General features: G+C 39.7%; 1 protein-coding gene across 2 annotated transcripts in view; it reads right to left on the bottom strand.

The window, feature by feature from the left end:
- LOC131236953 (ALA-interacting subunit 1-like) overlaps positions 1–23,651 on the bottom strand; it is a 69,127-nt gene extending 45,476 nt beyond the window's left edge. For both annotated transcript variants that reach the window (XM_058234522.1, XM_058234521.1), the window contains exons 1-5: positions 23,433–23,651; positions 16,200–16,258; positions 15,965–16,039; positions 15,755–15,871; positions 15,541–15,611 (exon numbers count right to left, since the gene is read on the bottom strand). In XM_058234522.1, coding sequence (XP_058090505.1) covers positions 15,541–15,611; positions 15,755–15,871; positions 15,965–16,039; positions 16,200–16,258; positions 23,433–23,520 — 410 coding nt within the window. In that variant the 5' untranslated portion in view covers positions 23,521–23,651. The remainder of the gene's footprint in view (positions 1–15,540; positions 15,612–15,754; positions 15,872–15,964; positions 16,040–16,199; positions 16,259–23,432) is intronic.
- Between the last annotated feature and the right edge of the window lie 2,077 nt (positions 23,652–25,728).

Genomic DNA, 25,728 nt, shown 5'->3' with positions numbered 1-25,728 from the left:
ACTATGGACATCTCATGCAACATTTTCCGTTTTTGTGGCCCATTCAATTTTTAGATCTACCTCATTCTTGGCCTGATGGTCGATGATAATCTGACTCAATAGATGAATGGAGTGGATTTCACAGTCATCATGATGGGGACATTAGAGGACCTACTCGGGTGTACCAGAGATGGAGACGACTACCCACATCAGAACAACTTTCTTTGTGGATGGGAGACGAGTTCTAGATGGGGCCCGCCAGGCAATTTTGAAGACCCCACATGTATTGGACGTGCATCAGGAAGATCTCATCTTGAGATGATGCATGTGGGCTACTTAGGACATCATTTTAGTCATAGAATTTCTACTTCGTGTCGATCCGACCATTAGATTTTGTCGATCAGGCCATCGAACATTAGATCTTTTAGATATGGGCCCTTTGGACTCTGATCTTGCTATCTTTATGTTTTTTGTTATTTTTAGGATTTGTTTGATGGTTAGGATTGATAACAAAAAATGTTTTAGTTTTCTTATTTTGGATTATGGGCCACTTTACTTAAGTGAGTGTCATAGTTGTAATTATACTGAATTTTAATTCCGAATTTTTTAATTATAAGACCACAATGGGAGTGAAGTTCCAACCCTGGTGGAGATTTGAGAAGAAGAAAAAAATAAATAAAAAAAGAGGAGCTCTCTCGTGTGAATGAATTTTCCTCCTTATTTTCTAGGGTTTTTAAAAAACCCTCCCTTCCAATTAAACTGTGGAAGGGTAAAGGCTTGTTTGGTGGTGGATTCCCCAAGATACATCATTCATATTTCTTTTCTTCGAAAGGTATTCTTCTTCTTCTTCTTCTCTTGTCTTCCTCTTTTCACTTCCATTACAAACTTCTAAACCTAGATCTTCAATTTTCTATTTTTCCCAATTTCTAAAAACCCTAATTCCAAAATTTTCAATTCTCATGAACCCTAATTTTCCAAATTTCAGATTTTCCCCTTCCTAACCTTAATCATAAAACCTACAAATACGTCCCTTGAGTGTGGAATGTGCCTATGTTAAATTGGAAGTTCTATCCTTCCATCGAGCCTAGTTTTAATTGATATATGTGATTTCTTAGCATGCGGGCATGTGATTTAGGTTCAATTAGATTTTATTTCCTATTGTTTACTCTTAATTACTTGGTAGATTAGCATCTTTTGTTAATTGAATTACTTTATGGACTCTTTCATAATCTCCACGATGCATGCTAGCATTAAATCACATGTCCTACATCAAATTTGGTATCAGAGACGTAGGTTTAGTATAGGATTTTTGTGTTACATCTAAGTTAGAGTCACATCTAGGGTTAGTAGAGCATTCATTGCATATAGGATCATATTGCTGAATTTTTGTTAGAGTATCCTATTGCTGAATTTTCAGCTAGCATTTCCACTTATACCATTGCTGAAATTTCAGCATAGTAATTTCAGGTTGTCACATTGCTGAATTTTTGTCATTTTCGGATTACACCCGTGCTGAATTTTCAGTTTGGCACCCTCGGATTACTATCTTACTGAATTTTCAACATAAGATTTGAGGACAGTGACTTGCTGAATTTTCTGGTTAGTGTGTCCAGCTTGGTCTCTAGGTTCTATCATTTTTATAACATTGTCCTAGGACCTAGGGTTTCCTTTAGAGTGTTCTTGTGTATGCCCACTCATTCAGGACGTGGTTTTGGCCTATATCCCACTATGAATCTAGAACAGATTGTCGAGGCCCTTAATACTATCAACAATCATCTGACAGCTATTGAAAAGCACAATAAGACCACCGCGACTCAATTGATCGTGATCAATGCACGTATCAATCGGCTTGAAGCCTCCCATCAGGCGAATCCTGACACTGGGGAAGATGTCCCATCACGAGCCGGGAATCAAATTAAAGGAGTTGAGACTGTGCGACTTGCAATTATTAGCCGCGCCTTAAGCCAAATTGTAAAAAGTGATGATTTGCGCAGACATTCAACTTTCCACACTTATACCAAGTGTCGTGGCAAAAACTACAAGGTGATCCTTGATAGTGGCAATTGCGTCAATGTGGTATTTGCTCGCACCGTGGACCGCTAGTATGCTAGTTGTTCCTCACCCTCAGCCCTATCGAGTCTCATGGGTTGACGCATCTTCAATTCTGGTTTCTCAGTGTTGTCCCATTCCCATCCAGTTTTGTTCATATACGAACACGTTGTGGTGTGATGTTTTGCCTATGGATATAGGCCACATTATTTTGGGCAGGCCTTGGTTGTATGATAGGGATGCAACACTGTTAGGTCGCTCGAATACATGTTCGTTTCTATATGAAGGCAAAAGGATTGTCTTGAAGCCTCTCCCGCTCAAAAGCACATCGAAAAAGGAGGATGTCAAGAAATGTGGTCCTGAAGGTGTGACAAAACTCTAGCTTGAGTCTCTTCCTATAGTTAATGCTAAAGAGTCTGAAAGAGAGACTAAAACTGATTTGACATTGTATGCCCACATGGCAAGTGAGGTTACACCTAAGGTTATTATTGAGATGACACCTGAGGTTACACTCGAGGTTAGTGTAGAGTTACCATCTGAGGTGAGTCCGATATCAGAGGAGGCCAGTGTTGTTATTTCAGATGACATACCGGATGAGCTTACACCTATGCAGCACATTCATGCATTGACTCTACCAAACCTTCATCACAATCAAATGAGTCCTGAGGAGGAAGTGAATTTGGAAAGACAAGTAGATGAGCCTAGGACCCCTATAGATTACATACCCATGTCTGTATTTCATAGGCGTTTAAAGCTTGCACATGCATCCACACAACATGTGCATGACTTGCATGTGGAGATTAGAAAAAGAATCAATACAAGTAATGAAACATACAAAATGATTACTAGCTCACACCATAGGTTTAAAGAGTTTGTTATGGGTGATAAAGTCATGATTAAAATTCGTCCAAAAAGGTTTCCACAGAGAACCATTAAAAAATAAAATAAAATCCCATAACGTTGGACCATATAAAATCTTGAAAAGACTAGGTTCGAATGCTTACTTGATAGATCTTCCACCTAACATGGGTATCGGTTCCACATTTAATGTGAAAGATCATGTACCGTTTCATGGACCTTCCCCTAACCCACACATAAACTTGGATAATGATGCCCCTGACCTATCTCAAAACCCACGGCCATTACGTGACCCCTCTTCTCAACATTTACCATCTATACCATCCATACCTATGAGAAGAGAGGAGATGGAGGATATCTTAGATAAAGAATTGGTTTCCACACGACATGGTGATTATGAGGAGTACCTTGTCAGATGGAAGGGCTTACCAAAATCAGACAGTACGTGGATCACAGAGGTAGATCTTCAGCGACGAGACCCGGATCTCCTCAAGCATCACTACAACTTTATTTCGCCAGAGGCGAAATCTCCTCAGCCGAAGGGAATTGATGGGGACATTAGAGGACTCGGGTGTACCAGACATGGAGACGACCACCCACGTCAGAGCAGCTTTCTTTGTGGATAGGAGATGAGTTCCAAATAGAAGACCTCATCTTGAGATGATGCATCTGGACTGCTTAGGAGATATTTTAGTCATAGAATTTCCACTTCATGTCGATTCAACCGTTAGATCTTGTCGATCAGGCCATTGGGCATCGAATCTTTTAGATCTGGGCCCTTTGGACTCTGATCTTGCTTTCTTTATGTTTTTTGTTATTTTTAGGATTTGTTTGATGGTTGGGATTGATAATAAATGTTTTAGTTTTCTTATTTCGGATTATGGGTCACTTTACTTAAGTAGCATAGTTGTAATTATGTTGAATTTTAATTCCGAATTTTTTAATTATAAAACCACAAGGGGAGTGAAGTTCCAACCCTGGTAGAGATTTGAGAAGTAAAAAAAAAAAAAAACAAAAGCTCTCTTGTGTGAAGGAATTTTCCTCCTCATTTTCTAGGGTTTTTTTTTTTGAAAAAACCCTCCCTTCCAATTAAACTGTGGAAGGGTAAAAGTTTGTTTGATGGTGGATTCCCTAAGATACATCCTTCCTCTTTCTCTTCTTCGAAAGGTATTCTTCTTCTTCTTCTTATCTTGTCTTCCTCTTTTCACTTCCATTACAAACTTTTAAACCATAGATCTTCAATTTTCTATTTTTTCCAATTTCTAAAAACTCTAATTCCAAAATCTTCAATTCTCATGAACCCTAATTTTCAAATTTCAGATTTTCCCCTTCATAACCCTAATCATAAAACCTACAAATTTGTCCCTTGAGTGTGGAACGTGCCTATGATAAATTGGAAGTTCTATCCTTCCATCAAGCCTAGTTTTAATTGATTTATCTGATTTCCTAGCATGCGGGCATGTGATTTAGGTTAAATCATATTTTATTTCATATTGTTTACTCTTAATTACTTGGTGGATTAGCATCTATTATTAATTGAATTACTTTATGGACTCTTTCATAATCTCCACGTTGCATGCTAGCATTAAATCACGTGTCCTGCATCATCCCTGCATCAAATTGCCAGGGCAAAAATGTCCAAAAGCTATTCGCATTATATATAGTATTATAGATCTACACAAACAAAAGGAAAAATAATTAATAATTAATCTGGAAAACATTAGTGACATGAGATCCAAGTTTAATTTTAATGACCACTCCTAACCACAAAAGCATCTCTTTCAACCAATTGAAGATTGTCGATGCAAAATATTGCTTGGGGGCTGGAATATAGACAGTACCTGTTATTATAACCCTGAGGCAGATCATTTGAGTTGCCTCTGTCTGAAGTAAGGATATCTAATGATGACAATTGCACGAAAAGCGTGAAGTCATCTACTTTTCAAATAATGCTAAGCACTGATGCAGAAGTCTTTCCTTCAACAATCCAGTATCTGCTGACGATAAGGTTCGATGTTAAAAGGTTTGGCTATGTAGCATGAATCATTCTTCGGCCTACCACATCACCTACTGATGTGACATATGGAATATCTAATGAAATAGAGAAGAATTTAAATATGTACCCCTCATGATAAGGGCCATATCAACACCACACCTTTCTCCCAACTATGCAAGTATATAGTGTAGATTTATGTAGAAGTGGAAGGAGATAGAAAAGAGATAAAGAGATGAAAAAAGAGAATGGAGAGAGAGAGAGAGAGAGAGAGAGAGAGAGAGAGAGAACTGGGGCCACACGTCTCTCCTCTCTTCCTTTATATATTAAGTCAAAAAAAAAAAAAAATCAAAATATGATGTGTATGCTAATTACAATATGACATGTATGCTAAGAACTGATGCGGAAGTCTTTCCTTCAACAATCCAGTATCTGGTAACAGTAAGCTTCAATGCTAAAAGATTTGGCTATGTAGAATGGGTCATTCTTAGGGCTATCGTATCGCCTACTGATGTAATATTTGGAATATCTAATGAACTAGAGAAGAATCGAAATATGTACGTCTCTCTTGATGAGGGCCATATCGACATCGCACCCTCCTCGAAACTATGTAGGTACATAGTATAGATTCATGTAGAAGCGAAAGGAGTAGAAAAGAAATGGAAAAAAAGATAATAGAGTGAGAGAGAGAGAGAGAGAGAGAGAGAGAGAGAGAGAACTGGAGCAACACGTCTCTAATCTCTTCCTATATAAATTAAGCTCAAAAATACCCCTCACAATATTACATGCGTATACTCATTGCACCTAATAGGTTAAATAAAGGGGCATATGGACAAAACCCAAGATTAGGTGGGCCACACCACTATCTAGCCCCTTAATACATTTATTTGGGTGGGCTATACAGTCTCACGGCCCAAATCCACAGTCATTACCATGCCCCCTCAAGCTAGAGCATAGATGTTGTCAATGCCTAGCTTGAATAAATACATGGAAACTGACTGCGACCTAGAGCTTTGCTGAACATATCAACAAATTGATCCTCAGATTGAACAGACAGGATAGAAATTTCACCTCTAGAAACCTTGTCGTGTATGAAATAACAAACGACTTCGATATGCTTGGCCCTCTCATAATCAATTGGATTGTTTACAATGTGGGGGGTTGCTTGATTATCATAAAGTAACTGCATTAGCAGGCTCACTGTAAAATTCATTTCTTGCAATAGTTTCTTGATCCACACAAGCTCACAAGTTGTATGAGCCATCGCCCTATTTTCTGCTTCAGCGCTTGATCAGGTATAACACTTTACTTTCTACATTCCACATAACCAAATTCCCTCCACAAATATGCAGTACCTGAGTTCACGAATGTGGCTGTGGAAGTGAGAGTAGCAGTAGAGATGTGTTGATTCTTCAATGACCTATGGAGCAGAGGGCTTGGACCCTAAAAAATCTATACCTGCGTTTACAAATGTGGCTGTAGAAGTGAGAATAGCAGCAAAGTATGCTGATTCTTCAATTACTTTGAATATTCATCTTTGCTAAGTGTGACTATGTTACCAAATGTACTTGGCTGCTGAGCTATAGAAGTACAACATGAGACCCACTACTCTCTTTGTAATAAGATGCCTGATTTTCCCAATTTGGCTTTCTATGGATGTCCCAACAATTTTCAATGGTGTGATCTATAACCCCACAGTAAGTACACTTCCTAAGTCCCCGACCTCTACCATAACCTCCTCTGCATCACTACGACCACCTTGACCACCTCGGTTACCTTTGCCACCTCCTTTATAGCTTGGCCACCAAGACCACCACCTCTACCTTGTCCAGCAAATGATGCAAAAGCAGAATTATCACAAAATCTACCTTCAGAGCCAAGAGATACATGTTCTAAGGCAATGAATTTCATTTAGAGATGGAACATCCTTGCCACCCAACATTTGCGCATTGGCTCATATGGTTTTAAGCCATACGGGAATTTAGCCACACAACTCATGTTGCTGACAGGTTGATACTCATTCAGCTCCTCCCACATTCCTTCGAGTTTCGAATAATATACACCAGGACTTATCCCCTTGTGGAAATGCAAAAATCTCTACATATAATTGATATGTGCAAGAAATGTTTTTTATCAGATGAATACATCTCTCATAATGTATCCCACACCACCTTTGCAGAAACATACCTAGAAGCATCAATTCCCACAAACAAATGTTTCCATACTATTCCACAACCATATCATGATCTGAGCATTTTCCTGGATCCATTGATCACACGCGATACCACTTTCACCTTCTTTTTCTACGATTAATTTTAATTTGCCCTTGGTCTTCAAAAACACTTGGATTGATTTATACCACTGGACATAATTTGCTTCATGTAGTTTTATAGGGGTGGTTATTTGAACCCCTAGAAAGTCAAATGGATTTAGGAACCCAAATCTTTGATCACCCTTGATCTCCATTAGAAGAAGAAATTAAAGAGAACACCACAATGTTTATACGAAAGAGGGCTTACTCTTTCAGATATAAGAGCTCTCCAATTGCACGCTCCACACAATGTATACGTCACACTTGACGAAATAATCACCCAACATGTTCCAACCGAACACGAAAAGAGTGATAATCACAAACACAACATTCACCCTCTCACACACAGACCATTACAAAGGCCCAACACACCCAAAAAAGGAAGAAACCCTTGGTTTCTTAGAGAACTTCCAGCACAAGGAAGGTGAAGAGCAAAGACATAGAAAAAGAAGAATTTATGTGATAGAAGAGAAGAAAGTGGTGTAAATAAGAATGAAACCTGGCTCTAATACCATGTAAATTTATTTAGAAGTAACATAAGAAAAGGATGGAGAGAGAGAGAGAGAGAGAGAGAGAGAGAGAGAGAGATGGGAAAAAGATATTAGACAGCAAGAACTAGGGCCACAAGCCCCTCCTCCATTCCCTTGTATATTAAGTCTAAAAGGCAAAAAATCCAAATAAAAAATAAAAAAATCCCCCTCACTGTCTTACAATATTTCATATGAATACTAATTGCACCTAATAGATTAAATAAAGGGACATATGGAAAAAACTGAAGACTAGGTGGGTCGTACCACTGTACAGCTCCTTGTTATATTCATCCAGGTGAGCCATACAGTTGTACAGCCCACAACCGCATTCATTAACATAGGAATAATGTTGTCATAAAATGGAGTCGAGGAATCACATTGACTCCAAGCAATAGTTTCTATGTGAGATTAAGATATTTGAAATTTTTGTTTGATTTACGAGCATTACAAATTCTAGTGACTAAATGCATGGTTGTTTTCTATTTTGTGATACCCACCTTTGGCAAAATTTCTACTTAATGGTAGGACAAATTTCAGAATTGAGCTGCAATTCTAGGAATTGCTCAAAAAATAAAATAAATAAATAAATCAATCAAAAACCATTGCTTTGTGATTATCTTCATAACATAATGCAGGTCTGACCAGGATGAGGGGTTTGGTTTGTGGACCATAGGGGGATGACAAGGCTAGCTTTTTCAGGGCCTACTGGGGCTACTAGTTCAAAGGGGCTGAAACAAGATCACTTTTAATGGGTTTGGTTTGTGGAACATAGGGGGATGACAAGGCTAGCTTTTTCAGGGCCTACTGGGGTTACTAGTTCAAAGGGGCTGAAACGAGATCACTTCTGATGGGATTCCTTGTTGTACTAAGTAGTTTGATGTGCCGATTATCATCAAGGGCAACTCCACCGACATCATTGCATGGGTTATGGGTACTTGCATAAAACCATGACGACTCAATGAGAACTTTTGATGAAATTTAGGATATCACTGCTAATGCTTGTGTTTCCTTGCATCACACTCTTAGGGCCTGTTTGTTAACACTGAAAAAACTATGGAATGTGGAATTCAGAAAGGGCTCCACGTTAAGTGTTGTTTTTAGATGTTGAACCCAGAAAGCGCTCCGCAATTTGCGTCGAAATTTTTCGGCGAAGGAGGCTTGGCCTAATGGTGAATCAAGAATGTGCTCCGCAGACTATTTTTTAAAAAATCAAAATTGCCCTACGCCAAAGATTTGCTCCCTTTCCGTAATACACAACTCAACTTTTTACATGTGGCACTTCTCTGGGCCTACCATGATTTATGTGTTAGATCCACACCGTCCATCAACTTTTCTAGATCATTCAAGAGCATGATCCTAAAAAATGAGACACATCTAAAGCTAAAGTCGACTACACCACATAAAGCAATGGAATTGAATGACCACCATTAAAACCTTCCTAGGGTCTACTTTGAAGTTTATTTGCCATCTAACCTCTTCATAAGGTCACACAAACCTGGATGAAGGGCAAACACAAAAATCAGCTTAATCAGAGCCTTCTGTGGCCGTAAGAAGTTTTCAACGGTAGGCACCCAATTTCCACTGTTTTCTGTAGTGTTGCCTACTTGAGCCTTAGATCTGTTGGCTTTTGATCTTATTTCCTAATATGATATGGAAAATTGGATGGACGGTGTGGATAAAACATATACATCACGATAGACCCCAAACAGGACTGTCAGTCTCTTGCTAATCCTAGTGGGGGTAGTATTGAATCCCCGCCCGGATTTGCAGGGGAAGCGGTGGTGTGCCACAAGCCACCGACTTCCATTTTGTGTTGACGTCACCAAGTTTTGTGGGGCCCACCATGATATGTGTTATCTCTACACCATTCATCTATTTGGAGAGATTAGCATAGAGCATGAGCCCAAAAATGAGTCATATTAAAATCTCAAGTGGACCATGCCACAAAAAGAAGTAGGGAAAATGATTCCCACCGTTGAAACATTCATAGGGTCCACCATGATGTTTATTTTCCATCCAAACTGTTCATAAGGTCATACAGACCTGGATGAAGGGAAAAACCAAATATCAGATGGGTCCAAAACTTCTGTGACCCGCAAGAAGGTTTCAATGGTAGATCTTCAGCCCCCACTGCTTTCTGAAGTGTGGTCCACTTGAGCTTTGGATCTGTATCATTTTTGGGCTCAAGCCTTAAAACATTCTCACCAAATGGACGAACAGTTTAGATATAACACATACATCATGGTTGGGCCCACTAAACTTGTTGACGTCAACACACAACAGAGGTCACACAATTGGCTCCTCAAGCGGATTGCCTACTGACGCTGCCAGTAAGGAGCTAGCTATTGGATAGGGCCTCACCATGATGTATGTGTTTTATCCACGCAGTCCTTTTATTTTTCCAGATCATTTTATGGCATGAGCCCAAAATTGAGACATCCAAATCTCAAGTGGACCACACCACAAGAAAACAGTGGTGATTGAACACCCATCATTAAAAACTTTCTAGGGCTCACTGTAATGTTTATTTACCATCCAATGTGTTCATTAGGTCACACACAGTGTTCGAAATATCGGTAGCGCGCAATGTATCACACCCTTGGGATACAGATACATATTGGTTATCGCACAGGATACATTGTTTGTATTGCATAATTTGTCACACTTTTTGGGAAACATGGGAAACATTGGAAATTTTGTTGAATTTTTCAATGAAAATTCAGGGATTATTAAAAAAGACACTAATACACACTTTTAAATAATAAAATCTCAAAAAAGAAGTGGACATAATAGGTTTCCCTTGTATAGGATCCTCAGCTATGCATTGTACGATTGAACTAAGACAACTATATTCAGTATCCACCCCGTCCATCCATTTTTTTCATATCATTTTAGGACATTATCCAAAAAATGAAGCAGATCCAATAATCAGGTAGACTATACCATAGGAAACAATGGTGATCGACCATTAGTGGGCTACCGTCGAAACCTTCCTAAAGCCTAAAGTGATGTTTAATTTTCATCCAACTTGTTCATAAGATCGCAAAGACATAGATGAAGGAAAAGAACAAATATCAGCTTGATCCAAAACTTCTTTGGCCCCAAGGATTTTTCAACGGTAGACGTTCAATTCACACTGTTTTCTGTGGTGTGGTCCACTTGAGCTTTGGATATGATTCATTTTTTGGGCTAAAATCATAAAATTATCTGGTAAAATAGATGGACGGAGTGGATAAAATACATTAATTACGGTGGCCCCCAAACTCCGTATCCTATAATATCCAATCTGCTTCCCATCGCACTGGCGGAAGCGGATTGCGTACTGAGTAACTTAGTACGCTAAGTGTACTGAGTAAACTCTGTGGGATCCACCGTGATTTATGTATTTGATCCACCACGTCCATCCATTTTAATAGTTAATTTCAGGTCCTAATCCCAAAAATAAAGTATATCTAAAAATCAAGTGGACCACACTACATGAAATAGTGTGAATTGAGTGTCTACTGATACAAAATTCTGGGGGCCACAATAGTTTTGGATCAAGCTGATATTTTTGTTTTCCCTTCATCCAGGTCTTTGTGATCTTATGAACATGTTGGATGACAAATAAAGATCACTTTGGGCACTTAGAAAGGTTTCAATGGTCGAAATCATTATTCCCACTGTTTCCTGTGGTGGTATGGTCCACTTGAGATTTGGATATGCTTCAACTTTTGTCTCAACGTCTAAAATTAAATGAAACAACGGATGGACGGATTGGATAAACCGCATACATTCATGGTGAGCCCAACTAAGTTTACTTAGTACGATAAATATCGTACTAACTCAGTACGCAATTCGATTTCCACACAGGCAAGACAACGGACGCAGATTTACGAAGGCTTCCTGCACAAGGATGCTGGTGGGGCCCACTATAATGTATGTTAGAAATTCATTCCGTCCATCCATTTTGCAAGCTCATTTTAGGATGTGCTACCAAAACTGAGGTGGATACAAAAGTCAAGTGGATCACACGAGAGGGAAAATCAGGAAAAGAAATTCCTACCGTTGAAACCTTTCTGAGCTCCACCTTGATGTTTATATGTTATCCAAACCGTTTATAAGGTCATTACAAATGGGATGAAGTGAAAACACCGAAAAGATAGCCTGATACAAAACATTTTTGGCATTAAGAATGCTTCAACGGTGCTCATTGAATGCCCACTTTTTCCTCTCGTGTGGCCCACTTGAATGTTGGATACACCTCATTTTTGGTCGCACGTCCTAAAATGAGCTTGCAAAACATATGGACGGGGTGGATTTCTCACAAACATCTCGGTGGGCCCCACCCAGCATCCATGCGCAGGAAGTTCCAGCAAAAGGCTTTAGCAGGAAATACGCACCCCAATACTGCGCCACTGTTGAGACTCGAGTAGTATGAATGGTTCGAAGTTATGTGGGCCCCACAATAATGTATTTATTATATCCACACCGTTCAATTATTTTGAAAGATCATTTTAGATTATGAGCCCAAAAATGAGTCATATCCAAAGCTCAAGTGGACCACACCACAAATAGCAGTGGGATGGTGATTCTCATCGTTAAAACATTCATAGGGCCCTCCATAACTTTTATTTTCCATCGAATATGTTCATGAGTTCAAACAGACCAGGATGAATAGGAAAAAAAAAATATCATATTGATCCAAAACTTCTGTGACCTCCAAAGGGTTTCAATGGTAGACGTTCAATCTCCCACTGCTGTTTGCAGTGTGGTCCACTTGATCTTTGAATCAGTCTTGTTTTCCGGCTCAAGCCTTACGACAAGCTTGACAAATGGGCGAACGGTTTGGATACAACGCATACCTTATGATGGGACCCACAGACCTTGGTGACGTCAACACACCAGTCAGCTCGGTGGTGTGCGATACACCGGCCAACCCAAATTCCATTTAAAAGGGCCTTTTTTTGACATAGAGAGGGTTCCAACAATCCGGAACCCTAAAATTTCTCTCAAATCGACGATTTCTCCGGATCTTGGCAATGATTTCTCTAGATTTCAGAGAGGATTTCTCTGGATTTCACCCAAATCCAGTCGAAAGCTACCCTCTTAGGCAGATTAAACAGGTAAGAGATTTTTTTCTATATTTTTGGAATTTCTGGATGGGCTGAGGATGAGATGTTGCCGGAAAATCTGCAAATCAAGCATTATCGTGCGATATATCGGCGATATCTCACAATATTTTGTGATATATCGCACAATAAATGGAAGTTTGGCAAATTTTCCATATTTTTCTGTATCTATAGAGGGTTTTGTATCGCTGACTTCCGATACCGATATTATCAATATTACGAACACTGGTCACACATACCTGGATGAAGGGAAAATACAAATATGAACTTCATCCAAAACTTTTGAGGTCCCTAAGAAGCTTTTAATGGTAGGCGTTCAATGACCACTCCTAATGAGATTTTGACCTTCCTCATTTTTGTGATCATTCCCTAAAACGATATGGGAAAATGGATGGACGACGTGGATAAAACACATACATTATGTTGTGGGACACACAACACCATCAAATAGCTAGGGGCTACTAACATCGTCAGTAAGCAATCCAGATCCACTTAGGTGGGTGGGACCCTTGTCCATTCATATCGAAAGCTCATTCTTAGGCATGATCCAAAAAATGAAGTAGATCCAAATCTCAGATAGACCATAGTACAGGAAACAGTGGTAAATGACAATTAAAATTTTCTTGTGGGCCACAAAAGCTTTGGATTAAGATGATATTTGTGTGGCCTCTTCATCTAGGTCTTTTTGACCTTATCAATAGGTTGGATGGCAAATAAACATTTCAGTGGAATCTATCAAGCTTTAAATGGTAGGGATTCAATCACGACTATTTCCTGTGGAGACGGGGCAAATGTGTCAAATTAACATATTTCAGACATTTCGGACATTAGTTAACAAATAAGTTGTTCTGAACTCAATACTTAATTTTCCTACTTCAGATTCAAATTTCAGATTTAGGCTTCAGACTTCAGATTTAACAAACAGGCCCTTAATCCACAAACTTTTAGATCTTCCTCTCATCCTCTTTTCAAGCCTGTCAATCCTAAACAATGTTTCCCTCCATACTGTAGCCCATGAGATTGCTTGAATTACTGAGCAGTTTGATCTGCCTGCTATTATAGAGGGTGACTCCACCAACATCATCACATGGGCTACAAGTAGTTGCAAAGAACCATGGCGCCTCAATGGGAACTTTTGATGAAATTTAGGACATCGCTGCTAATGATCATGTTTCCTTTTGTCATACTCTCAATCCAAGGACTTTTGGGTCCTCCTCTCATCCTCTTTTCAGACCCCCACCCCACCCCCCCCCACCCCCCCCCCCCCCAATACTGGAGTTGCTTGTGGTCTTTTGTAGGTACACAACCAAACCATCTCAACATTTTCCTCCATATTGGAGTTGCCTGCGGTCTTTTGTTGCATGTGACCAAACCATCTCAATATGTTCTCCATCACTCTCTTATTGGGATTCCTAGGTTGCTTCCAATGACCTCATTCTTAATTCTATCTGTCCTAGTCTTCCAACACATCCGTCTCGACATCCTCATATCTGCAACACTCAATACCTACACATGCTGCCTTCTAACTACCCAACACTGCCCCATATATCATCTAAATAGTTGTCTTATAAAATTGTCCCTTCAGTTTCGTATGCATGCAACTATCAAACAACATTCAAAAGGCACATATCCATCTCATCCACCCAGCTCCAATTTATGGAAACATTCTTATCAATCACCCAACCTTCTAAATAATTGAGCCCAGTTAATGAAACTCATTGTTTAAGGAACCTCCTGTGCATCAGTTTTAAGTAGGAACCTTGCCTCTATAACTCTTCTTACTAAAGTTGCATTCCAAATACTTTGTCTTGGTTCTACTACTTTCGAAGCCTCTAGACTCTAAAGCCTTCATCCAAACATCCAATTTAGCAGTCTGGCTGAAAAGCCGTTGCATGCTAAAGCCTTCCATACACTACTAGAGCTAGAAAAGTCCCATGAGCTAGCAAGTAACGGCTAGCTGAAAAGCTGTTGCATGCTAGGGCACATAACATTCTTCAGTTACTTGTTGCTTACAAAAGGCAGAAATCACATTGTTTGCAAACAACAAATACCGAGGAATCTCATCCTGCACACTTGAAGTTAATTCATCTATAAAAAGTGCAAAATGTAAAGGCGGCTGATCCCAGATGAAGATGCCCTGCAACTAGGAACCATCAATGTCACCACGGATCATTGTCACTCTTATAATAGCACGCTCATACATTTCTTTAATGGTATTGATAAATCCTCCTAGGAAATATTTCCTCCCCATCACCCACCACATAACCGCCCTAGGTACTCCACCCTATGCTTTCTCCTGGTCCATAAAACCATGCCCAGATTCTTCCTCTTATCTCTATACTTTTCCATCAGTTGTCCAAGTATAATATAGTAGGAATTTTGAAAAGATTCTGTAAATAGATTTTGGTTTACGTAAGTGAAAGAATTTGCCATATTTTCAAACATCATTACCATACAAATTATTACGGTAACTTAAACCTTAAATCCAATTGTGGCACGGCAAAACCATTCCAACCAAGACCTGTCCAAATTGGCCACAGTGAAGTACTCAATATGGTTATTTTAAAACTCTGATTGAAAAAACCACTGGCCGGTTAACTACAGAGGTAGGTTCAGGGGAAAAAAAATGTTTATGATGAATCTAATGCTATAAAATGAACAAATGTAAATAAACACAACAGATCGGATTTTGATGTAAATTCCACATACCGACGATGATTCTGGTAGAAGTTATCAAGCTCATAATAAACATAGATGGGACTTTTCATATCCATTGGCACCTGAAAAAGGTCAGCAGTTAATGCATGTTCATGAAATGAAATTATTTAGGATAAAGGGGTGGAAAAGAACATACAGTATAAGGGGAACACTAAAGAAGCTTGATATCTCCATAAGAAGAAAAACTTCACGTATGACAACTTACAGTTAAACTTCTGGTGCAGGTCTTGTTAGTTTCACGGCTTTGTATAAATGCTAGTTTGTCATTACGCAGAGTTTCAGGAATGCAGTCAATATCATAACGATCCACAATTTCAACCACCTACAAGTCCCATCGTGAGTAGAATGCTCAAGAAACATCATGGCCTTACAGGACCAAAGATGAATGCCAGCGAGGGATCAAAAGATGAAATACCCGCTGTGATGCAAACAAGGAAGCAAGCCCAATTGGAATGAAGATGATGCCAACAACTGCGAATGTAGAGATAACCTGAAAGCACGTAAAGTAGATCATCAGAGGATAACATCTCCAACTGTATCTTACATCAAAGGAAGCCAACAGAATTCAGCAATTGATACGATTTTAAATGCTTCAGTGGAAGAACTAACTTTCAAGAGCAGCTATATTTAAAACTGCCACCCAAACTTACCCATCCTGGTGTTAGAATCGGTTTGCAAGCAGGAAGCTCTTGCTGTGTAAACCTAGAATCTGCAACGAAAACAATTATTTGGACTTCAGATAATGTTAATGTGAAGGCAGCAGTGTAAGTTTGCCACATCATGAGGGAGCATTAGCTAAAAGCCATCATGTCCTCCTCAACCAAGACAGCAATAGGTTGATACTGCTTTTGAGCAATGATATCCTTTTTCTTTCTTTTAGATTGTTATTGCTCCCATATGGTGTGACAAACTCATGCTATAATAGGCATCATTCATAAGGCTGTGTTTGGATGCAATATTGAATAGAATTTCGATAACTTAGTTTAACAAAGAGGAAACGGCCAAAAGTAGTTACCTTCCTTGGTATTCATATCAAGAGATGGTATTCCAAATTGCAACTACATCAACTTCAAGTTGGCTGTAAGTTACATAATTGCAACTTGACGGCTACTGCCTTGTTGTGAAAACAAGAGGCATCATTAATATTTGGTCATTTCCTCTTCATCAAACTGAAGTTTGACAACTCACTCAGTTTTGCAGCCCAAATGCAACCAAGGTGAACTGTTTTTTTCTTTTTCTTTTTTGTTTTGAGAAGCAACTGAAATTTATTAAGAAACTGAAAAGAAAACAAGGGAGGGATGCCAAGGAGGCAACCCAAGGCTAAGCAAGAAAATCAATACAACGATCCCCCGTTAGATTAGAGGAGGAAACCCAATCAATGACGAGATCTAGCCCTAGCGGAGACCCCAACCGCTACTCTGTAAGAGTTATCAAAACATCTAGCATTCCTTTCCTCCCATAAGGCCCACCAAACCGCAATCAAAGCCATCCTCCGAATTATAGTCTTGGCCTTGCCGAGCTGCTTCCCATGCCAAGCCAATAATAAAGAGTCAATGGAACCCAGGAAGGGCTAAGGAATACCGAAGTAGGAAAGAAGGTCAGCCCAAATCAACCTCGCGAAAGAGCAGTGAAGGAACAAGTGATCCACCGTCTCCTCATCTTGCATACATAAGATACACACGTTGGGGAGAACCATGCTTCTTTTCCAGAAGTTGAATAGTAAGGATGTTATTCCTCCCAACAAGCTAACCAAAAGCCGCATCTTTGGGAGGCACTTTGTAGTGCCGCATGGCACCAATTGGGCCCGTGACAAGAGAGGACTCCCGATTGCGAGTGATGTCATAAAAGGATCTAACCGTGAACCTCCCCAAGCTTCCAATCTTCCAAAAGAGCTTATTCGCTTCATCAAGGATGGGAGCAAAGAGGTGGATCCGGTCCAGAAGGCCCGTGAAATCCGAAACTTTGTCGTCACGAAGAAACCACCTACACAAGGGAACCCACTTAGAAGACCCCTCAAACATGGAGAAACATTCCGCCATGGAGAAACTCGGGTTCAGGGCCAAGCGGAAGATCCGAGGGAAATCAAGCTTCAAAGGAGACTCCTCGGCCCAAATATCTTCCCAAAATCTAATTCTGTTGTCGTTCCCCAAAGTAAATGTCACTCCCCTCACAAAATTCACCTTAACGGACAAGACCCCTTTCCATAGAGCAAAAGCTTTATAAATAGAAGAGTCCCTTGTCCACCACTACCCCTCTGAACAATCGTGCTTGCTTTTAATCACGGTCTTCCAAAGTGTGTCCCCTTCCTCACCAAAGCAGCACCACAATTTGCCAAGGAGCGCTTGATTCACCTCATCCCTCTTAACCAAGTCAAATTTCTTCTTAACTTCCACCCCCTTGACACAAGAAGCCCTGTCTCAAACCTCTCTACCACCTTAACCCATAGGTGCTTAGCTAGCTTGCCAACACAAAGTGGAAGCCCAACAAACATAGTTGGAAGAGATCCTGCCACACACCCGAAGATCCCAGCCAACTAATCTACTTCCTCCGCATCCATCCGAACCCCGTATATCTTGCTTTTAGTGATGTTCACTTTAAGGCCCGACAATGCTTCAAAGCACTAAACGATGCTTCTTACCCTATCCACCACATCAGTAGATGTGTCATAAAATAGGAGCATATCATCCGTGAACTGCAAATGCGAGATGTACGGAGAATTGGTCCCCTCCACCTTAAAACCACTAAAGAAACCCTCTTCTTGCCCCTTTGCCACCATACCACCGAAAGCTTCTACTACCAACAGAAAGAGGAAGGGAGAAATAGGTCTCCCTAGAAGAGGCCTCTAGAGCTTTTGAAATAGCCTTTGGGCGACCCATTGAGAAGAATCGAGAACCAGGCAGATCGAGCATGTTCTCTAATCCAAGCACACCACTTAGACCCGCATCCAACCCGTTGCATCATATAAGAGAGGAAATTTCAGTCGACGTGATTGTAAGCTTTTTCAATATCCAACTTACAGATCACTCCTTTCAAGGCCCTCTTGTATCTAGAATTAAGGCATTCATTAGGCTACTAAGATCCCTCCCCTGAAACCAAATGTCTGGCTATTGATTGGGCTTGTGCATTTAAGGCTTTGGTTGTTAACCATGGGTCTTTTTCTAGGGGTCATGGGGAGTGTCTTCCCCTTTGTATCTCGAATGGTGCCTAGTCATCCTTTTGTATATTTTTTAATAAAAAAAAAAAAATTGTTACCCTTCAAAAAAAAAGAAAAAGTTCATATATTATTAGCTCATACAAGTAATTTTAAGGTGTTTGCAAGTTCCCCTCAATGACCTCTAGAGCTAATAAGGTGTTTGCAAATTCTTCTTAATGATTGAATTGCAACAACACTTCAAACTCAGTTTTGAGTTTGTAATATCCAACAATCAACATGTCCCTTAACACGGCTTTGATGGAAGCAACACCCGCCTTTCCCCTTTCTTCTCATGTTTGAAAGTGTCACATGGGACCCAAAGTTTGGCTGGATTAGACGGCTAAACCAGGTTCTATAATAAGAGCTTCAACAGTACAAGGACACAAATGAGCATAAGGCCATACACACATTGGAGAATACGTAAAGCACTTTTTTCAACTCCCCAGGTCAGCAAGAACTTCTAACATTTCTAGTGTGTTGCTTATGACGCATTATTGTTTTGGTTTCATGTAACGATTCGCAGAACTCTCGCCAAATTCATCTTCCATGTGTGTTTGGATGTGCAAGTGAATTGAATTGCAAACATTCGGTTCAATCCAGAGGAAATGACATAATTTGATGATGAGGAAGTAGCTCTCAATTTTTTGGAAAGTTTCTTGCAAGTCCCAACTTGAAAGTAATGAAACTGTAGAACCAAAGCTCTTGATATGGATCTAAGGTCATTGCCATTTTGTTAGCCTAATGCTAGCAATTCAATTCAATAGTGCATCCAAACACACCTTAAAATTTTATTTTTTATTAGTATTTTCCTTTTAACTGGCCAAAGCCAAAGAATACAAGAAAAACAGGAGAATATGATTACAATAAGAAACCCCTTGCAATTCTAACCAACAAGCAAGAAACTGATCAATAACTAATACTTTAGCTGATTGATTACATTCGATTTCACCCTATTGAAGACTTTCGAGATGTGATCCCTTTGATTTTGAAACAACAACTATTTCTTTCCAACCAAATACCCCAAAACCCTACTAATAAACACAGATGCCAAATCCGCTTCCCAACTTTACCCTTGCCCCCTCCATGACAAGCTAAGAAAAACTTATCAACTGAACTTGAAGCCCATGCAACTCCAAACAAATTAAAGAAACGGACCCAAATCTTTATAGCCAAAGGATAATGGATAAAGAGATGATTGACCAATTCCTCATCTTGATAGCATAACAAACATACATTGGGGATAATCAACCACACTTTTGCAAATTGCAACCTTGCTCCCACCCACCAACCATGCAAAAGCTGCCACTTTGAAGGAGCACCATAACGCCAAACATGGGTTGTGTAACACTCAAGCTGCTCAACAACCCCCCATCAATCATCGGAGAAAAGGATTTACCAAGAACTTTTAAGACTTTTCTTTTAACCACACCATAGCATCTTCCTCTGAGGTAGACGGATGCCGATTTGAAAGCAATTCTAACAATCTAACCAACTCTTCCACCTCTTCATCATTCAGGTTTCTTCTACGAGGCTACACCTAAATAGTTTCCTCACCGTGAATAGAAAAACATCCATCCACTGTTAAATTTGGCTCGAAGGAAATACCTACTGATTGAGGAAAAACAATACTTAACTTTTGAACAGCAACCCACAGATCTTCTGAAAATCTAATCTTCTTACCATCGCCTAATGAGAAAACCACCCCCTCCTAAACCTTAAATTTCAACAAATTCACCAATTTCCACAGTGATGAAGCCCTGTACAAAGAAGTCGAGTTGTATTCTTTGCTCGTTCTTTGTGAGCCCTGTTAATAAAATCATTGTTCTCTCTCAAAAAATACAAAGAAAAAGCTTTTGTCCATCTACCCGCTTCCTCAACCCCATACTTTCTACCCAACACTTCTCTCCATAAACTACCTTCCTCAACCCCCAAACCTCCCAATCCATTTTCCCAACAATGACACATTCATTCTCTCCAAACTCCTCAAACCTGCACCCCCCCTAAGCCATCAGTTTACACATTTCTTCCCACTTTTCTAGATGAAATTTATGATTTTCTTCTGCCCCCTAACATAGAAAATCTCGCCTTATCTTTTCTAACTTGGCCACAACTGATTTTGGACAATTGAAGGTAGACATAACATAAATTGGAAGGTTTGACATAGCCGACTTAATTAATGTAAGCCTACCTCCCAAAAAAAGATGACTTCCCTTCTAAGATGACAACTTTCTTTCGAACATTTCTATCACTTTGTCCCATAAATGCTTAGACAGTTTACCTATGCATAAGAGAAGACCTAGGTATGACATCCAAAGCGTGCCACAAAACCCTCGACCTCATCCTTAGAAAGACCCACCCCAACGGTTCACTTTTACCTATGTTGTCCTTTAATCCTGAAATCGCCTCGAAGCATGTTATAATTGAACGAAGATAATCAACTTCCAATTCATCCCCGCCACATAAAAGCAAAGTGTCATCCACATACTGAAGATGCAAATTTTGAAATTTTGAATTATCCACCCGAAAACGAACCCTTTTTCTAACATCCTTCCAAATGCCCCCATCACCACCACAAACAAATAGGGAGATAATGGATCTCCCTACTGCAGCCCTCTAGAGGACGAGAGGTAACCTTTCAATGCACCATTTACCAACACCGAGTATTTTGCCGATTGATAACAAACTTGCACCCATGCTCTCCATTTCTCTCCACAACCCGACCATCCCAATGTATAATCGAGGAAATCCCAATCACATATATAATCATATGCCTCATCAATATCTAACTTGCAAATAATACCCTTCTTTCCTTTCCTTTTATAAGAATCAATACATTTGTGAGCTATTAGAACACAATCCACTATTTATTTGCCTTTCAAAAAGGTCCCTAGAGATTTTGAAATTGCATCACTAAGAACCACACTAAATCTGGAAGCCAATAATTTTGCCAAGATTTTCTACGGCAAACACACCTTAAAATTCTTGCATCACTATATACAAATTCTTGATAACCCCTCCTTCCTCGTTCAGGGGGTACGAGAATGGTCCATGTATCGGTGTGTTCCCATTGGTTGTATCATTTTTCCCTTTTACGAAAATGGCTGCCATCAGTCGATACAAACATCCATACGAATATATACATACAAAAGCACATACATGTGTGCATATACACCATACACCATAGGGTTGCTTAGCATGAAATACACACCACAAATTTAAATTTTGGAATGTAAATGTAATGGAATGAAAAGCTAAAACAGCTATGACCCCTCTATGCATTATTTTAATTTCATAATCACATGTTAATATTTTATAAGTCTATAAATACACCCACGCAAATGTACACACATGAATACACATACATGTGTATGTTAGCAACATCCCGAAACCTCTTGAATGACACATAGGGCATTCAATCATCAATTGAGATGGTTCATTCGATAGAACCAACAGAAGCAAGCAGTGGTGTAAGAATCACACCAACCAGATGTTCCTAACACTTCAAATGGAACCAATCTGTTACAACCGCCCGTTGTTTACAAGCAATAGATCACATGCTTAGAATCACCAAGCCAAACTTCTACCTTGGAATCATAAGCAATCCAAAACCGAGTCCATAGAAGAGATGGTTCAAGATGATGATTGGGCCTATTTTGTCTCTCCACTCAATCTAGACTGTCCATTTGCCTATTTTGATCAGAGATGTTTAGGATCATTCAATTGGTGTGGTTTTTGCACCATGCCTTGCCCTACTTGTATGAACGAATGAACAGTTCAAATCAATGATTACACACAATGCACGGTTCACATCAATGATCAAACACACATACATGTTGATATGCATATGGTTGCTTAGCATGAAATACAAATCACATAAATTAAAATTTAGGTATGTGAATGCAATGTTGAGTAAACAAAAACAATAATAGCATTGATCCCTTTATATATCATTTCATTTCACAATCACATGTTAATATTATATAAATGTATGCAGTATATCGAGGGCAACTAACTTATAATTATAGTATATCCTACTATTATAATATTTATTAGAAGCAAAACACATGAACGAATATAATATAACATATCTATGCATGGTATCAATAAAATAAAATAAAACATATCTAGGCATGGCTATAAGGTAGTACAGAGGTTTGCCCTGTCCATCCACACACAGGCACACGTGAGTGAGATCTGAGCTTTCCATCTGATTGAAAACAATGCTTAGATCTTCTGTCCCAAAAATCAGGCCTTTTGATTCCTCAATTAGGACATAATTTGCTAAGTGAACTGACAGTTAAAACAATTCCTTTCCAGCCGTCTATTTGTTTCGTATGCTGTGGCCCACTCGAGGAGTGAAGTGGCTTGATTTTTAGGCCAGGAGATGTAAGAACCGTTTCCAACCAGATAGAAACATCGGATCTTACACACATGTTCCATACTGAAATTGAGAGCTGATCGCGAACCGTTTTCTATAAAAACTTTGCCCTTGAAAATATATGACATTTCCAGGGGCAAAATTGGAAAGAAACCCATTTCTTTTACTAATTTTTCAGTATATATATATATATATATATATATATATATATATGTAAAATAAATAAATAAATCAAGGATGAGAAGATCGAAGGAGAGAAATTGCGAGAAAATGAAGAGGAATTCGAAAGAAAATGACGGGGAATATACGTACATTTGGGTTTCTTGGAATTCCGCCTGGGAGCCGACGAGTCGCTCGTTCCATCGCTTGTAGAGCTTGCTGCTGTGGCCTTCAGATTCATCTCCCGCGAAATTGACGAGAAAATGGAACAAGAGAGAAATCAGAGTCTGAGAGTGAAATGGGTTTTTCTTTTCTCTTTTTCCTTCTCTCTTCGCTTTTTCGTTTTGTTTCTTCTTTTTAATTGGAGAGAGAGAGAGAGAGAGAGAGAGAGAGCTCTGCTAAAAAATATCAGAAGCGAACGTACACACGCGCTTCACTTTCAAGCGTGTGAGAAAAGAAGAAGAAGAAGAAAGAGCAACGGCAGCAGTCTCACGTGCCTTCACGTAAAGGGCCCAACTTTATGGTGCGGCCCTCACCCTGGAGCCCAACTTGATGCACGTGTCATATATCCACGCCGTCCATCCGTTTTTCTAGATCAGTTTAGGGAAACAGCCAAATAATGAAGCAGATCCAAATATCAGGTGGACCATACTACAGGAAACGGTGGTGACTGAACGACCCACCGTTAAAAAGTTCCTACGGCCCACCGTAATGTTTCCTTAATCTTTGTGTTGCATCCAACCTGTTGATAAGGTCACAAAAACCTGGATTAATGGAAAAAAGAAATATCAGCTTGATTGAAAACTTTTGTGGCCCTTAATAAGTTTTCAATGGTCAATCACCACTATTTCTTATGAAATGGTGCGGGTGAAATTTAGATCTGCTTCATTTTTGGGCTCGTAAACTAAAATGAGATGGAAAAAATGGATGGACGGTGTGGATTTAAAATACATAAATCAAGGTGGGCCCCACATAAAGGAATATCTTGATACTCAGGAAGAGGGGATACGCAGGCACTTGGTTCTAATTTAACTGGCTAAATTATGGCCCCGGTCTAGATGTATTATTATAAACAATAAAAATTGAACATTCGATTATAGGACCGTCGGATTGGTCGACATTTATTGGACGGTTGAGATGGAAAACATTCAATGGTCCTATATCAGCAAGCGTCCATGAATCAGAGTTCGGATTCATTCACCAATCTGATTCTGGGATGGTGGCTTATTTCGAGTGGGTTCCACCATTTAGGTGGAGGCGTTTGGTACGTTGGCAAAGTATGGTAGCTATATTGGTGCACTCCAGCAAATGTACACGTGGCATGCATATGATTCAAATCTGACCATTCAATTGTGAGATCAAACTGTAGATTGGCCACAATCACAAACAGAAACTGATTGGACGATCATCTATTTGTTGAATTTTGACCGTCCGTATTTCAAGCTTTAACCGTCGATTGGATCTCCATTAAGAGACAGGTAAGACGTCATTTCAATGTGACTCTTGGTCTGTAACGGACGCGGATTTCCGCCTAAAGTTTTTTGCAGGAGGTTCCTGCGCTGGGTACAAGTGGGGTCCATCGTGATATTTACAAGAAATCCAAGCCGTCCATCCAGTTCTCAAGCTCATTTTAGAACATGAGACCGAAAATGAGTAGATCAAAAACTCAAGCGGGCCATACGAGATAAAACAGTGGGGAAAGAAATTTCTACCGTTGAAACCTTCCTAGGCTCCACCTTGTTGTTTATATGTCATCTAAACCGTTTATAAGGTCATTTTCACTTGGATGAAGTGAAAAAAGCAAAAAGTTAGACAGATACAAAACTTTGCTCGCCATATAAATATTTCAACGATGGCTACTAAATCCCCACTGTTTCCTCTTGTGTGGCCGATTTTAGTTACGGATCCACCGCATTTTTTCTCATTTATTCTAAAATGATCGCCAAAAACGGATAGACGGGTTGGATTTCTCACAAACACATCAGTGGGCACCACCCAAAATCGTTGGGCAGAACTTCATGCAAAAGGATCTGGCGGGAAATCGGACGTGCGCGAGTTTCCTGTAAGAGCGTTACAGGGAGCCCGTGTAAGTAACCCAAAGCTCTGTGGGGCCAACAAGATGTCCATGTAACATCCAGTCCGTCCATCAGTTTATCCAACTCATATTTTAATGGGATCCCAAAAATGAACAAGATCCAAATTGATATAGCAGCAAACAGTACGGACGAAATCGGCAGCGTTGGAACCTTTCTACGGCCCACCTTGATGTTTACAAGCCATCCAACCCATTCATATAAGGTGATTCCCACCGGATGAAGGGATAACAGAAGCATCAGCTTGACCAAGAACTTCTGTGGGCCCCAAGAAACTTTGAATGCTGAGCGTTCAAACTTTGGTTGAGAAATTGATGGACGGATTGGATGTCACACGGACATCTCGGTAGGCTCCA

Source organism: Magnolia sinica, chromosome 2 (assembly GCF_029962835.1).
Source record: "Magnolia sinica isolate HGM2019 chromosome 2, MsV1, whole genome shotgun sequence".
Taxonomy (NCBI): Eukaryota; Viridiplantae; Streptophyta; class Magnoliopsida; order Magnoliales; family Magnoliaceae; genus Magnolia; species Magnolia sinica.
The sequence above is the reverse complement of the archived record's forward strand: the minus strand, read 5'-3'. Positions and strand labels throughout refer to the sequence as shown.